The 14,520-nt window shown below is 44.3% G+C and overlaps 1 protein-coding gene across 5 annotated transcripts in view; it reads left to right on the forward strand.

The window, feature by feature from the left end:
- The first annotated feature begins 1,395 nt into the window (after positions 1 to 1,395).
- The window catches only part of NTRK2 (neurotrophic receptor tyrosine kinase 2), a 324,464-nt gene continuing 311,339 nt past the window's right edge, over positions 1,396 to 14,520 (forward strand). For 2 of the 5 annotated variants that reach the window (XM_006272070.4, XM_019478097.2), the window contains exon 1: positions 1,397 to 2,076. In XM_006272070.4, coding sequence (XP_006272132.1) covers positions 1,874 to 2,076 — 203 coding nt within the window. In that variant the 5' untranslated portion in view covers positions 1,397 to 1,873. Of the gene's footprint in view, positions 2,077 to 14,520 lie in introns of all 5 variants that reach the window. The other 3 variants (XM_006272071.4, XM_019478099.2, XM_019478098.2) reach the window with 2 other exon arrangements.

Below are 14,520 nucleotides of genomic sequence, written 5' to 3' on the forward strand. Positions count from 1 at the left end.
AGAGCTTGTGTCCTGGCCTGCCCTGCAGTGCTGGGTGACTGCAGCTCTGGCTGCACAAGATCTGCCAGGCAGAGGGGCCCAGCCAGACTGGGTCTGGGGTCACCTTCACCAGTGGTGATGCATAGGGGGTGCACAGGGGTGCACGTGCACCCCCTGAGAGCACTGGTGCACCCCTTGACAACCAGCATTCCCCACTTAGGTGACAGGCAGGGAGGGCAGAAGGGAGCACTGGTGCCCCCCCTGTGAGTGCCAGCCAGGGAGTGGGGGCACCAGGAGTAGCACAGCTGGCACTTCTGGGCACGCCGCTGGCACTTTCAGGTCAGCATGCCGCTGGCACACCTGGGCATGCTGTTGGCACTTCCGGGTCAGCACGATTGGCTGCTGGTTGGCGCAATTGGGGTAGGCGCAGTCAGCTGCGGGGGGACCCCACTCCCGGTTGCTGACTGGCCGCTGAAGCACACCCCCTGACGCCAGTCGCCCATGGCCTTCACTTCAGCAGCACTCAAGCCCCCTGACTTGTCCCGGACATGCCAAGGAGGTGGGATGGGCCCAGCCACAGCCCCCTGGTGGGCTTAGAGCCAACCTGCCCTCGCCAAGAGGTGGGGGTCCTCTAATTTTCTGTTTGTCCAGGGTCCCAGTAAATCTTAATCTGCCACTGATGGTGAAACAAGATTCCTAATGAGAGGACTTAACAAAAGGCCGCAGGGCTGGGAACAACACCCCGTGCCCAGTTCCCTTGAGGGGCATGAGGGTGGCGAGGTGTGGAATCAGGCAACGCAGGAGCCAAGGCTTTCTGCAGGTGGCACCCGGGGTGGCTGCAGGCGGGTGCAGTGCAGGCTGCGAGGCACGGGGTGGCGCCTCAGCTCTTTGAAGTCTGAGGCACTGCGGTGGATTTTCTTTTAAATGACTGCGGAAAAAAAAGGGGTGATGGGAAGGGCGGGGGGGTAGTAAGGGAGAAAAACCCAACCTCTGGAGCCACTAATGAAAAGCCCAAATTCCCAGACAAGGGAATGTCCGTCCTTCCTCAGGCACCTGAGGGCTGAGAAGGGCTCCCTTTGATTAGGAGAGGGGAGCAGGTCCCTGGGGAGCACGGGGGGCGGCGGAGGGGGGATGCGGCAGCGGGCTCGGGCTGGGGAAGGCGCGGGGCCGTCCCTCCTCCAGCCCAGAGGGTGCCTGAGAAGCTGGCGGGGGCCCGGGAGTGGTGCAAGGCGGGCGGGGCGGGGGAGATGAAGAGCCCCTGAGCTGTCCAAAAAAAAAAAGATTCACAGAGCATGAGGGGCGGGTGGGACTCGAGTGCAGCCCCCCGTGCTCAGCTGCACAGCCCCAGAGCGGGGGGCTTCTGGGCAGGGGCTGAGCTGGAGCCCGGGCGGGAGGGAGCTGCGGGCGGACGCTGCCCCCTTGCCAGCCCCAAGAAGGGGCACGCGGCTGCGGGCTGCGCTCTCTCCGCGCGCGCGGCGCCGCCGCCTATTGGTATCTCCTTGCAAACCGCCCCCCCTTGTTGCTTTTGTCTTGGTTTTTTTTTTTTTTTTTTGGCTGATTTGGTGGAGTTTCTGCCCCTCTCTGCGTCAGCCCCACGTAATCAGCTCGCCGGCAGCGCCCGGGCTGGGGCTTGCAGCGCACGAGCCCGGGCTGCTTTATTATCAGGCGGAGGGAGGAGACGGGGCGGGAAGCCGCCGGCCCCGAGCCCCCCTGGCAGGTAGGAGCAGCCGCCGCCGCCACCTGCCCCCGCCGCCGGGCTCTGCAGCATCCGCGGCGGCAGGTGCTGCGCGGGCGCGGGCGGTGCCTGGGGCCGGGCGCTGCTCCGCGCAGCCCATGTGAGGCCGGGCCCGATGCCACGCTGAAGCTCCGCGCCCAGGGAAGAAGGGGCCCAGCCATGGGGCCGTGGCGAAGGCGGTGGCAGGGCCCCGGGCTGTGGGGCTTGTGCTGCCTGGTGCTGGGCTCCTGGCCGGGGCTGCTGGCCTGCCCCACGTCCTGCCGCTGCAGCGCCTGGCGCATCTGGTGCACGGAGCCCGCGCCGGGCGTCGTGTCCTTCCCGCGGCTGGAGAGGAGCGCGGAGCGGGACAACATCAGCGACATGTGAGTAGCGGCCGGGGCGGGGCGGGGCACGGGGCACGGGGCACGGGGCACGGGCGGGGAGGGAGCCCCCGGGTCGTGCTGCCCGGCGCGCGGCCCTGCTCTGCACGTCTGTCTGCGCCGCGGGGCAACGGCCCCCTCTTCCCCGGGGCCGGGGCCGGGGCCGGGGCCGGGCGGGCAGCTCCGGGCGCCTCAGCAGAGACACCCGCTGCCCCTCTGCCTCGCTCGCCCCCGAGGCTGACGCTTTCCTTTCGGGATCACTCAAGCACCAGTTCTATCTACCATTAGCCCTAGGTATAGATACATATATTAGCCCTATATAGGATATAATATAATATAATATAATATAAACATAAATATGTGTATATATTATATACACATACAGATAGATAGCTAGATAGATATAGAGTATAGATATGGTATGGAATATCCATGGATATGGAGTATGGAATATGGTATGGATATGTATGGGTAGGGAATAGATCTATATATATCTGTGCATGTGTATAATCATATATATACACTTATATGTGTATATATATTAGATATTAGACATATATATATATCAGATACATATATGGCTAATATATTATATTTTATATATATTATATATATGGCTAATACTAGTCTTCCCTGCAGCCCTCTACACACACACACACACACACACACACACACACACACACACACGTATGTTTAAAATACATGTACATATATACATACATGCACACGAATATAGATATATGTATATTTGTGTTCATGTATGTATATATATGGTGTGTGTATTATATATATATATAATACACACACACATACACAGTAGTGTATATATACATACACGCATATGCACACAGAGGCACGCACACATTATATACATTCCCACTCACATATATATAAACAGGCACACACATCTACATATATGTGCACATGCCCATGCGCACACACGCACACATGCACACACAAGAAAGAACAAGGAGGTTTTGCTGAACACCGTTGAGATGATTTGGGAAGTGATCCGTCAAGCTGAGAAGTTCCGTGCATTGAAATGCACTTGTTCAATAAGAAACAATGCAAGAGTTGGAAGCCTAAAAGCCCAGCGTGATTTAATTTAGGGTTGACTTTCAAGAGATATCATTTCAAAGCCATTTAGATTATAAATCTTAATTGCCCCCAGCTACAATTTCCTGGGAATAAGTTGGATGATAAAGCCATACAGCCCATAGGTTGGTACTGATTTTAGTACATGACCAATGTGTAATAATAATAATAATAATAATAATAATAATAATAAATCCTTGACAGATTTTGCTAGGAGTAGGCAATTCATTAGCTATTGTTTTATCCCTTTCTCTTACAAATTGTTGTAGATCTCTAAGTAATTAATGCACACTGTCCATCTTTTTGTTGACAGTACATTGAATAGGTGATTCTTTCCCCTTGCATCCAACCTCACTTGGTAATATGCATGGACACTGTTTTGCACTTGCTCCTTGTCTGTAAGGTAGCTTAGAAAGGCTGCAACATCAATTCTATGTATCAGTTCAGAATCACTCATTTTCCCCTAGTTGTACATAACATGTATTTCCCTTGTAAATTCCCTCATCATTTATAAGGCTTTGACAAGTGTTCTACCTGAGCCATTATGTTGTTTGAATTGCTGTTAGCCAGACTGCAGATGACACTCAAGTAGTGGGGTCTGTACTTGTTTGTGGTCCAATCCTGCATTTTATACTCAGGCCACATTTTCATTGAAGTCAGTGTATTTTGTCTGAGAGAGGCATCAGAGTTAAAAGACTCTGAGTTTGAATCAAAGAATAGAAGTTAGAGATGGAAAAGACTGCTATGGATGCCTTGCCTACCCCCTTCTTCTCTTTCCCCTTCCTGTTCCTGGATTGTTTTTTACAGTGTTTTTAATATATAACATACTTTTTTTTTGCCAAAAATTGCATAGAAACCTCACCATCCCCTTTCCCTTTTTAGAATGAAAAATCCCATGTAATTCACTATAACTTTTGATTTATTCTTCCCATTTGGCTTTGTGCTGCTCATTGTAGACCCTTTGCTGCTTTTACCTATGTGTGTGCATGGCAGAGGGAAAGGCTGGTGGCATTTACTGTAATTACTATTTGCAGGGCCTACATTAAATAGATCCTAGTATTTTTGTATTGACATGAGACAATGGAGCACCATTTCTAGTCTGGTATGGCAAGGATCATTTCAGAGCTTATTCCACATTTTTTGTAATGTGAATTAAAAAAGACACTTTATGCCATGCATTGCTACTTGTTTTTTGCTGCTTTGCCTTCCTCCTTATTATCAAATAGCTTTAATTTAGAGGTGATGTCTGGTGATAGGCCAGAAATAAAACAAAATAATAAATGCATATATATTTTGCAAGATGGGCCAACCTAAAGCATGTTTTCTTGTGTTACACTTTGAAAACTTCACATTTGTATTAGCTGATTTTTCTTTTCTGTATTTTTCGTCAGTACCAGCCGCCTTGTTTTTCACTGCATCACCCTGTGGCATTACATCTTGTTGTGATTGGTGATGTAAAAATAACTTCAAATCGCTCATTTTCCAGGAGACATTATTGCCGATATTTAAAAATTAAAACAAAAAACTAAACAGAAATCAAAAAATCATAACATAAAACATGAATAGGTCTTTAGTTAAAATATAAACATAAATTAGAAATTCAGACTACTTAGCTTTCTTATTATTTCCACGTGGGAATTCTACAAGCAATAAACATGCTACAAATCTGTCTTAATATGGTACATTTAGATATTTCCATTTTTTTAATGCAAAGCTTGCTATGTTTTAGTTAAGTTTTAGTAAGACAAGAAAATACTGGACTGTATGTAATACACATACACACACACTTTATATAGTATATAAACTTTTATTCCTTAAGTTTCAGGTTGGATTCTCCTCCTACATATAGTAGATTTACTGTGGCATAATTCTGTTGATTTCAGGGGATTTACACAAGTGTGAGAGGAGAATTTGGCCCTTACTTTCTAGCAATGTCTGACACACTCTTTCTGAAAAAAACACTGAGACCAACGTTCATTGTTCACATTCAGCTTTCATGTGGGAAGCTCTTGGGCAAAATTCCCCTTGACTTGCATGGAATTTGGGCTGACCCAAGATCTTCTGCCCATTACGCTACTGGGAATTTTGAATGCATAATGACTACATGATTGGGTCTTAAAGCAAAATTACTTCGGGTGAAATTCATCTCACCGCCACATTGGTGGAAGACCCTGTGCTGGGATTATGAGGGTTAGGAAATGGGAAAGGAGAGAAGCCATGGTTGGGACAACCAAGTGCGGTAGACTGTAGGTTGACTCCAAATAATTGACTATTTTGGAAGGAGAATTTGGGTGTCAGATAGAGGAAAGGATTCAAGAGCTCCCAAAACACAGCCTGAAACATCTTCATAAGTTGCCTGGACTATTTTATCCCATAAACAAGCAGCAGTTGTCTTATGGAGATGCATTTGTTTCTAATCTTCTCATGCAGTCCCAGCTCCAAAGCCCACTGAAGTCAATGGAAAGAGTGCTATTAACTTTAACGCACTTTGAATCAGGCCCATAAGTCCCAGTTACAGAGGTTTTATGCGGAGAGGTGTTTGAATGTCATCCTCATTGTTTTGAATGGTAATTTCTATAGCACTTTCTCCTAAGTATTTTTTTCATATTTACTATATTCTTACAGCTAAAGGAAAAACTGAACCTCTGCCTATAATTCAATTTGATTTTACCTGCTACTTAGGGTAGTGCTGGAAGCATTCTGAAAATCACATGGCCATGCAAAGATTATTGCGACATTACAGAGCAATTTAATTATTTCATACCATTGATCTTACAAATTAAACTAAACTTAAGAGTGAACTCCTAAATTAGAATAATGAAATCAGCCATTGTAGAGCTGCAGCTCACACTAAGAGATAAGGAGCAAAAGTAAGAGGGAGCAAAATGATCATTGATGCAAAATCCATATACAATAAGCATAAAGGAACAAAAATATTTCATTGCAAAGTCATGTGAGCTAAAATATGAATAGGATGTTAAAAGAGCGTGCTAGAAGGTCTCATTTTTATAAGGTTTTCTAGTAATTCTTCTTTTAAAAAAATATGCAGTTAGTATATCATGGTGTGTGTGGTTGTTCATAGCTCTGACTATCACAATATCTCCTTGCAGTACAATGTATTGCTGCCCTAGTTTAGCAGCTCTAATGTCAAGTCATTAGTACATTGATTTATGACTATTCAGGTGAACAAGGGTTGAAATTAATTGGTGTATTTAATAATGAGGAACTTGCCAGCAAAATAGTAGGTGACTTTTCAACACTTTCTCTGTAGAGTATGGAGAGGATTGCGTGTGTCATGTACATTTAAAAACCACAAAGTAAATTTCTAATGCAGTTATATAAAGCACTCTAGAATTGGTAATAAATAAGACAAGCTGAGTAATTTATATACTAAATTATTAAATAAGTCTTGTGAGTTTGTGCTAAAAAAATTGCTTAAACTCAAATCAAGTTTAGTACTGTTGATATTTTGTGTGTTTTTGTTTCATATTTCTAGTTGCTCTTGTAGACTAAATATAAAGTTAAGCTGTCTATAAGGATGCCCAAACATCTCCTTCTTCCTTGAAAAAACTATTGACGCCCTGCAGGATGATATAGTTTGGCTGGAAATAAAGTTTATTTCTGGTGCATTGGAACTGTGCAATAATAAGAGGTTTTTGTGATATAATGATAGCCCCTGACATCAGAAATTAAAAATCTATGCATGATTTCATAGTGAAAATCCTGCTTGTAATGATCTGGCATTTGTTTTTAAAATTCTATTAGTTAAAAAATGGGCATTTTCAAAAATCCATTTGGCTACCTTTACCACTCAGAAAGTAAAGGGATATTAAGAGTTTAGGGCTTTTTTGTGAGAGTATCTTTTTTCTCCAACATAACCTTATGCTGTCCTTGTTTTAATCCTTGCATTTCCAAGCAATGAGGACAGGAAGGATTGCTTTTGGGAACTTGGTGAAGTTGCCCTTCAAGAGACTGTGATTATGAGGACTGAGTGTTTTCGAAAAGTACTGAATTTCTGAGCTCAGCATCCTACAGAAGTTACTCAGAACCAGTATTCTACCTAGACTCTTGGCAGCCCTGGGCAAACTTTTAGTATCAGGCCCCTCTTCTCCAGAGATAATGATAATAATAATTGGACAACGGAAAAAAAAAATTACCATTTTCAGGCCCCCTTTCTGTCTGGGCCCTGGGCAGCTGACCAGTTCACCCATACCTGAATTCAGGTCCGTTCAGCACAGTGCAGGGATGGGACTACAAATCATCATCTCTAATCCTATAAACCTTTAGTCACTCAATAGGGTTATGAAGTCAATGGAATTACTCAGTGATGTAAGACTTACTCCTATGAATGAGACTTTTTAGGATGAGTCCTAAATAGGTTATTCTCAGTGGACATGTCTGCATGTTCATTAATGCACTGTAATTACAGCGCATTAAGTTTAGAACCTGTAATAACTAACTTAATATGCTGTAATCAGTGTTACTGTGCATTAGCACAGATGAATGCTTTTTAAATGATGCTTAATGCCCATTGGACTAATTTACTGCTCATTAGCATGGTACCTGCCAGCCATGCTAATGCGAAGTAGAATCAGTCCAGTGGGCATTAAGCATCTTGTGTAGATGTGCCCATTGTGCTCCCAGATCCTTCCATTTCAAGGAGGAGAAAATCAGCCATGAATTTAAACAGTGGTTTCTTCAGTAGAACAGTAACCCATTAGTACAGCACCCAATATGCAAAGGTTGATCTTTTTCCAGATTCTCCCCTCCACCCCCCTTTTATTCTTTGTTATTTAAGGGAATAATATACTAACAAGGAATTTAGACCCCAAACTTGGGTCTTGGGAAGAAGAACTTTACCCAACCTAATAATACAATTTATATTTTTGGTTTGACTTTGCTTTTTAAGATAGAAAGAGAAGGCAGGTTTTGTTTGGATTGCTTTTTCCTTCTTCATTTTTGCAGTATAGCCATTGCAGCCACATATAAAAACTTGAATATTAAGTGGCTAGTATATTTGTAGAGTTCTAGTTCAAGTGAGTGCAAAAACTAAATAGTTGTAATAAATGCTAAAGGGCAAAACAGATAATTAAAAATATCTTTCTGCTTAACTACTTTACTGATATTTGGTTTAATTATTCTGAAAACTGTATTTTGAAAAGTGAAATGTTCAGTATAATCTTTTATGCAGATGTGAAAAATAAAACTACATAGGTAGCATGGTTTCAAGGTCACTAGCATCTGGAAACAGATTCTTATTTCTGCGCATCTTTTGTAAGCATTCAATCATCTTCTTACATTATGTAGACTCTGTGGTTTCCGAGGTGTGGTTTGTGGCCCACTCATAATCCATGAGGCTGTGGTAAATGGTTTGTAGTTGATTCCTGGATTGTAGAATCTCCATCCTCTCCTCTTTTAGTTAAAAGCTGGATAAGTGTTCCTAAAGCCTGTGAAAAATTTTGAGGTTGAACAGTGGTTCATTGGTCCAAAGAGTTTGTGAATTTGTTTGATGTGAAAACAAACAAATGTCTCAAATGCAAATTCTGTTTCTCAAAGGATTTTTTCAAATTATAATGGGTTCTGGTTTAATCATAGACAGATGAAATATGGAAACAATGTACTGCTGGAGCCCCCAGGGCCAGGGGGGACACTATGAACTAGGTACACAAAGTGGGGGACCTGACCACTGCCAATCCCAGCTCCCCATGCAGCTCCCCAGCAACCTACAGTCCCCAGCTGGAGTGAGGACTCCCCCTCCATGCCTGTGTCAGCCAGTAGCAGGTAGGCTCCTTCTTCCAGTGCCTGCTCCCAGCCAGTGGGGGACATGGGGGGGTGGAGGGGGAAGGGAAGGAAGGCAGCAGGGAGCAGCCATAGAAAGAGGAAACCTCTGTGCTATCACTGTTGTCCCTCGCTGAGCCTGATACCCTGTGCACTGCTGCCTGCAGCTAGTGCAGGGCAAGAGTGACTCTGGGGTTTCTCCTGCATCCACATCACCAGGGACAACAGTGGTTGACATACTGGCACTTGTAGCAGAAAGGGCCAGTGCCACCAGGGACTGCCCCCCTGCTCTGTCCTGGGGCTCACAATTAATGGACATGAAAGGAGGCATGCCACGAATGCTGCCTTTTAAATATACATTTGAAAAATATCAGTAAAGATCAGCAACAGAAATAAAACTCTTTTAAATGCTTGCATTTCACCTAAACTGGGGTCAGTATCAGTTCAGCTGCACCTGTTTTTGATACCTCTTATCATGAAAGGATCATTTTCACACAGGGCAAGACATAAGGTTATGTGCTTTTTCTCTGTAAAAAACAGTAGAAACAAGGTTTTTACAGAGATAAGTGAAAGCAGTATCCTAACTCCACCAGCCAGGCCCAAGGTGCAAGATACTTGTGAAACTATTCTGTTATAAAACAATCTATACACTGCAAGATACTAAGGACTCTGGCCCCCATCCAGCAAAGCACTTAAACACAGCCTTAACTTTAAGGACATGTACAGCCCCAAATTCCCATTAATGTCAATGGCAAAACTTCAATGGGATATGCATGTATCCAGTGTACAGACCACAGAGCAGATGAACAACCACATGCTGGCCCAATAGCATGAGCTAAGAATAAAAAGAGGAAACTTAATCCTAAAGTTCCCTTTTTGAGTTCAGAATCAAAGAAATATGATCAAGATTCCTGGGCTCATAATTTGGCTTATTCTTCAATTCTTTTAAACCTTTTTTCTATTATCAGAAGACTATGCCTATAGGAACAACAGGAAATAAATTTAATAATGCATTGAGTAATGGAAGGGATACTGTACAGATTGTTTTATTTATTTTCACTTTTGATTCAACTGGGGCTTGATTCAACATTCATTTGGATCCAACCTGTCATCAGTTGGAATGCTCCATTCATTTCAGGGGGCCTAGGATTTGGTTTTAAAAGCATGGTCTTTTCCTATTTATTAATAACTGCTACAGATTCTGGATTGCTGTAGAATACAGGGGGCTTGCATTGGGATTTAGGTCAAGTTTGTTGTGAAGTATGTAGGCTTTGGATAAAGTGAAGTGCAAGCTCCTCCAAGCTTTTGGTATGAATTAAAAGCTTGGAGGATTAGGATTGTACGTTCTTATTTTTCTGAAAGGGTGTTTAGATTCAAAACTCCCCCTGACAAAACTTGAATACAATCAGATCTTTCATTATGGGTCTTGTTTCGCTAAGAATTCTTAAGAAATTGAGTGGATGCTGAAGTCCTTTAGTATTTTTTGTACCAATTCATTTGAATATTTCACTCTATAGAAAGAAGTGGCATATTGTGCCCCTTGAAAGAAAGCTTCTTCCTAGTTCCCTCATCACATTCTACTTTGTACTCACCCTCTCCTATACATTGAGGCAAAGCATCCTGTAAGATAGCAGTGTGACAGAATGCTGCCTTTGATGTGGCTCCTACTGAAGGAGCCTTCAGATCTCTGTGAAGAAAGAAAGAGTCAAAAATCTCTAACAGCAGAAGAGGGAGGGAGGAGAAAGCCAAGGAGGAAAAAGGTGAATCCAGGCTGCTCCAGAATATTTATGTTGTCATAGACCACACAGACGCTGCTGTAGCAAGGGGGTGGAAGGGGCAAGTGAGGCGCCCGCGCAGGTATCGAAGTGAAGGGGCACCAATAGGCGCTGCCCAGCCAGGGCGGGACATGGGACAGAGCTGTGAACAGCTTGTTTTTGGGGGGGGGGGTCTGGGGAGGGTGGGGGGGCAGCTCCTGCCACTGTGTGCACCCCTGGGAAAGCAGTGTTCAGGGTGAGGGCAGGCTGCCGCTCCGGGCTTTGCCCCAGGCATCAAACTTCCTTGCCTTGGTACTGCGCACAGATCCACTACAAAGCTTGCAGCCTGTAGAAGGTGACAGTGGCAGTCCACTGAGGTAGTGCTAAACCAGGGATGGCCACCCTGTGGCATGTATACCACATTTGGTATAGGCAGCCTCTGTGTGGCATGTGGCAGATCAAGGAGTGGGCAGGGAGCAGAAGCGGAGCAGCAGAGTGGGTAGGGAAAAGAGGATCAAGAGTGGCACTTGGGGAGGGCAAGAGGCTTGTGTCATATCTGCTAGAAAAGTTGGCTCACATTGTGCTAAACTATAATTTGCACTGTGACTGACTTGCATGGTAAAACTTCAGAGCAGTTTCTGCTATTAGATCTCTGCTTTGATTGATTACCTGTACACTAATTCCATGCAGATAAGAGACAGCTTCAGCAACTGTAAAACTGTGGCATCATGATATAGCTTACATTGTTCATTGTACTGCATTTCCTTTTAATGTATAATTGAAGAAATGATAGTGCATTAATCAAAGCGTCTCCATCAAAAAGAGGCCAGTAGGGCAGAAAAGGTGACATGGGAAAACTGCTGAGTTTTGCATGGGATGATCCATCAGCAGGATTCTGACTAGGGCTGGGCACATGCTTGATTTTTTTTGGTTTGATTGCCAAACTTGTGAGGGGTGGGGCTGGGGAAGGGGAAGATTGTTTCAAGTTGATTTTTTTTTCTGTTTTTTGTTGTTGCTGAATCAATCCCAAATTTAATTTTGGATCAGGTGAAATACTGCACTCAGTCAAAGGTAGCATGTTTTGTCTTTGGGCAACTGTAAGGAATGCAGAATGGGTTCAGGTTGCCTCTCTGCCCAATTGACAGCAGGGATTTGAACCAAGGTCTCCCACCTTTCGTGTTCTGTCTTAGCGGCCAAGTTATAGAGTTGTTATGAGATGGGTTGCCTTAATCCCTCCACCTAGAGCTCTTCCAGTGCATGAAATATTTAAATATTCATCTAGTCAGAGGGTGAGTGGCTTGATAGATCAGACTCAAAATGGCACCCACCTTGACCTCAGGGCTCTTTATGGAAACCCCTGTTCTAAAACATTCTCTGTGACCAACTGCTCATGCCCTGGTCCACCCTAAGAAAATTGCAGCAGAGGAAACTTAGGTTGGAGATTAAGAAGAACTATGAGGGTTGTCAAGCTTTGGAACATGTTACCTGAAGAAGTGGTGGAATCTCGATCCCTGGAAATTTCAAAAGTAGGTTGGATAGACTCTTGGCCAGGGTGGTATAGTCAGGAATGATCCTGCCTTGAGCTGGGCTCTAGACTAGATAACCTCTTGAGGTCCTATCCAGCCCTACTTTCCTATGACCTTCTTTTATTCAAGATGGCTCTTTCTGATATTGAAGCAACTTTTAATTTACTGGTAATTAAAATAAAGGCCAATCACTCTGTGAACCTAATGGAAAGACAAGAACAGAAAGTAACTGACACTGCAACATATTTTAGGGCAAAGAAACTTTATACAAGGCATCCTAGGCATTTAGCTTCACATCTACTTTTGGAGGAAGGGATAATTTCTCTACATCCTGCAAGGGTATCTGCTCCATCTATAGGGTATTTATGCCCACAGACCCACAGAAATTACACATAAACCTGGTACAAGTGATCAGAAACCAGTTCAAATCTGTAACATGATAGAAGTTCAGTGCATGTAAACTGCTTTCAAATTGGCTGAAACCAGTTTAAGATAAACCTGGATGGATGTAGTAGCAGACTTCACTGATTTAAGTTAAATTGGTTTATGGAACTTCTGTCCCAGATCCCCTCCAGATTTAAATTAACTCACAGTCTTTCAACATCCCAGGATGCTTTTCACTTAGTCCATAAATTCCGCCTTGCAGGGTAGGCAGGTTAGCCTTGGCCCGAGCTGTCAGCTCCAGCAGAGTGGGGTGCTGTGCTCTAACACCACCCAGCTTCTGGCCTTGGCCACTGTAGGCATGTAGCTGCATTTCCAGAATCAAAAGTCAGTATCTGTTCACTTGCTTATTGGTTCAATGTATACAGCCTAGACTAACCTGCGGAGATTGAATCAATTCTGCCTCAGGCTTTTTGCTGTCTGTAGTCAGCCATAAAGGGTAGTACTAACCCCTTAGAAGGGTGCTGACCCAGATGTATTCATTTTCGTAACTGTGCCAGCCAGCTCCAAGGTCCACTGTGAAAGAACAGACAGAGCTTTAGGCGTTGGTGCAGACAGGAACTGTGCAGGAGCAACCAGGCAGGCTAGGTAGTGCAGCCAGACAGTCTGTTTGCTCAGACAGGTCTCTGCTTATATAGGCCAGTGTGGGCAGAGGCCTTTTCCTGAGGTTCATGGACGTGACTGAGCCAGGGCCCCGATTACTTCCAGCCGTGTCCTGTATCTGGATCAGCTTCAGCAGAACCCTAGACTCATTACAAGTTTGAGGCCATTGCTCCTGGTCCTGTCCCTCACAGCTAGAGAAAAGTCTATCTCCATCCTCCTTATAATCAGCTTCTAGGTATTTGAAGACTGTTATCAAATCCGCATCAATCTTCTTTTCTCTGGACTAAATAATTGTAGTTCTTTCAGTTTTTCCTCATAAGTCATGTTTCAAAGACCTTTAATTATTTTTTGTTGCTCTCTGCTAGAAACTTTCCAATCAGTTCCCATCCTCCTTGAAATGTAGGGCCCAAAATTGGACACAGCCCTCACCAACGCCAAATAGAGCAGAAAAATCACTTTCCTTGACTTGCAGAAAACACTCCTATTAATACAATCCCATATGCTGTTGCCTTTTTTTGTAACAAGAGCACACTGTTGGCTCATATTCAGATTATGGTTCACTGTAACCCTCAGGTCCTTCTCTGCTGTATCACTTCCCACCCAATTATTCCCTAGTTTGTATTAGTATATTCAGTTATTCCACCCCAAACGAAGGACTTTACACTTGTCCTTGTTGAAGTTCATCTAATTGCTTTTGAATCATGTCTACAGTTTCTCCAGGCCATTCTGGATCCTGGCCTTACCCTGCAGAGTGTCTACAACTCCATTAAATTTAATGTTAATGTGTGACAATGTTCTTCAGATTGTAACATTTGTTTATCCCCATGCTGTAGAGCAGTGGTTCTCAATTTTTTATACCAGGACCCATTTGTAAACATCAATGGCCAGTCCTGACCCAGTGCCCCTTACTCTTGACCAACTGCCCCCGGTCCCAGCCCCCCCAGTGTTTGAGGCAGGGGGTGGGTGTGTGGGGTGAGGACAGGGAGGCCCCCAGGCAGCCCCTTGCAGGCTGGAACTCTACCAACCTGCAAGGGAAGATCCACAGTTTTCAACATTTTTCTCCTTTAAAGGAGAATCCATTTTTAAAGTTTGTTAGCAACCTTTTCATATATTCTTGTGACCCACTTTTTGGTTGCGACCCACAAGTAGAGAAACGCTGCTCTAGAGTAAAGCCTTCTGGGAGTGCTGTGCATACTTCCTGCATGCTCTGCATGTCCTTTGGGCATGTTTCTTTTGAGCCAGTGCATGCT

The sequence above is a fragment of the Alligator mississippiensis genome, chromosome 3 (genome assembly GCF_030867095.1).
Source record: "Alligator mississippiensis isolate rAllMis1 chromosome 3, rAllMis1, whole genome shotgun sequence".
In the NCBI taxonomy this organism is placed as follows: Eukaryota; Metazoa; Chordata; order Crocodylia; family Alligatoridae; genus Alligator; species Alligator mississippiensis.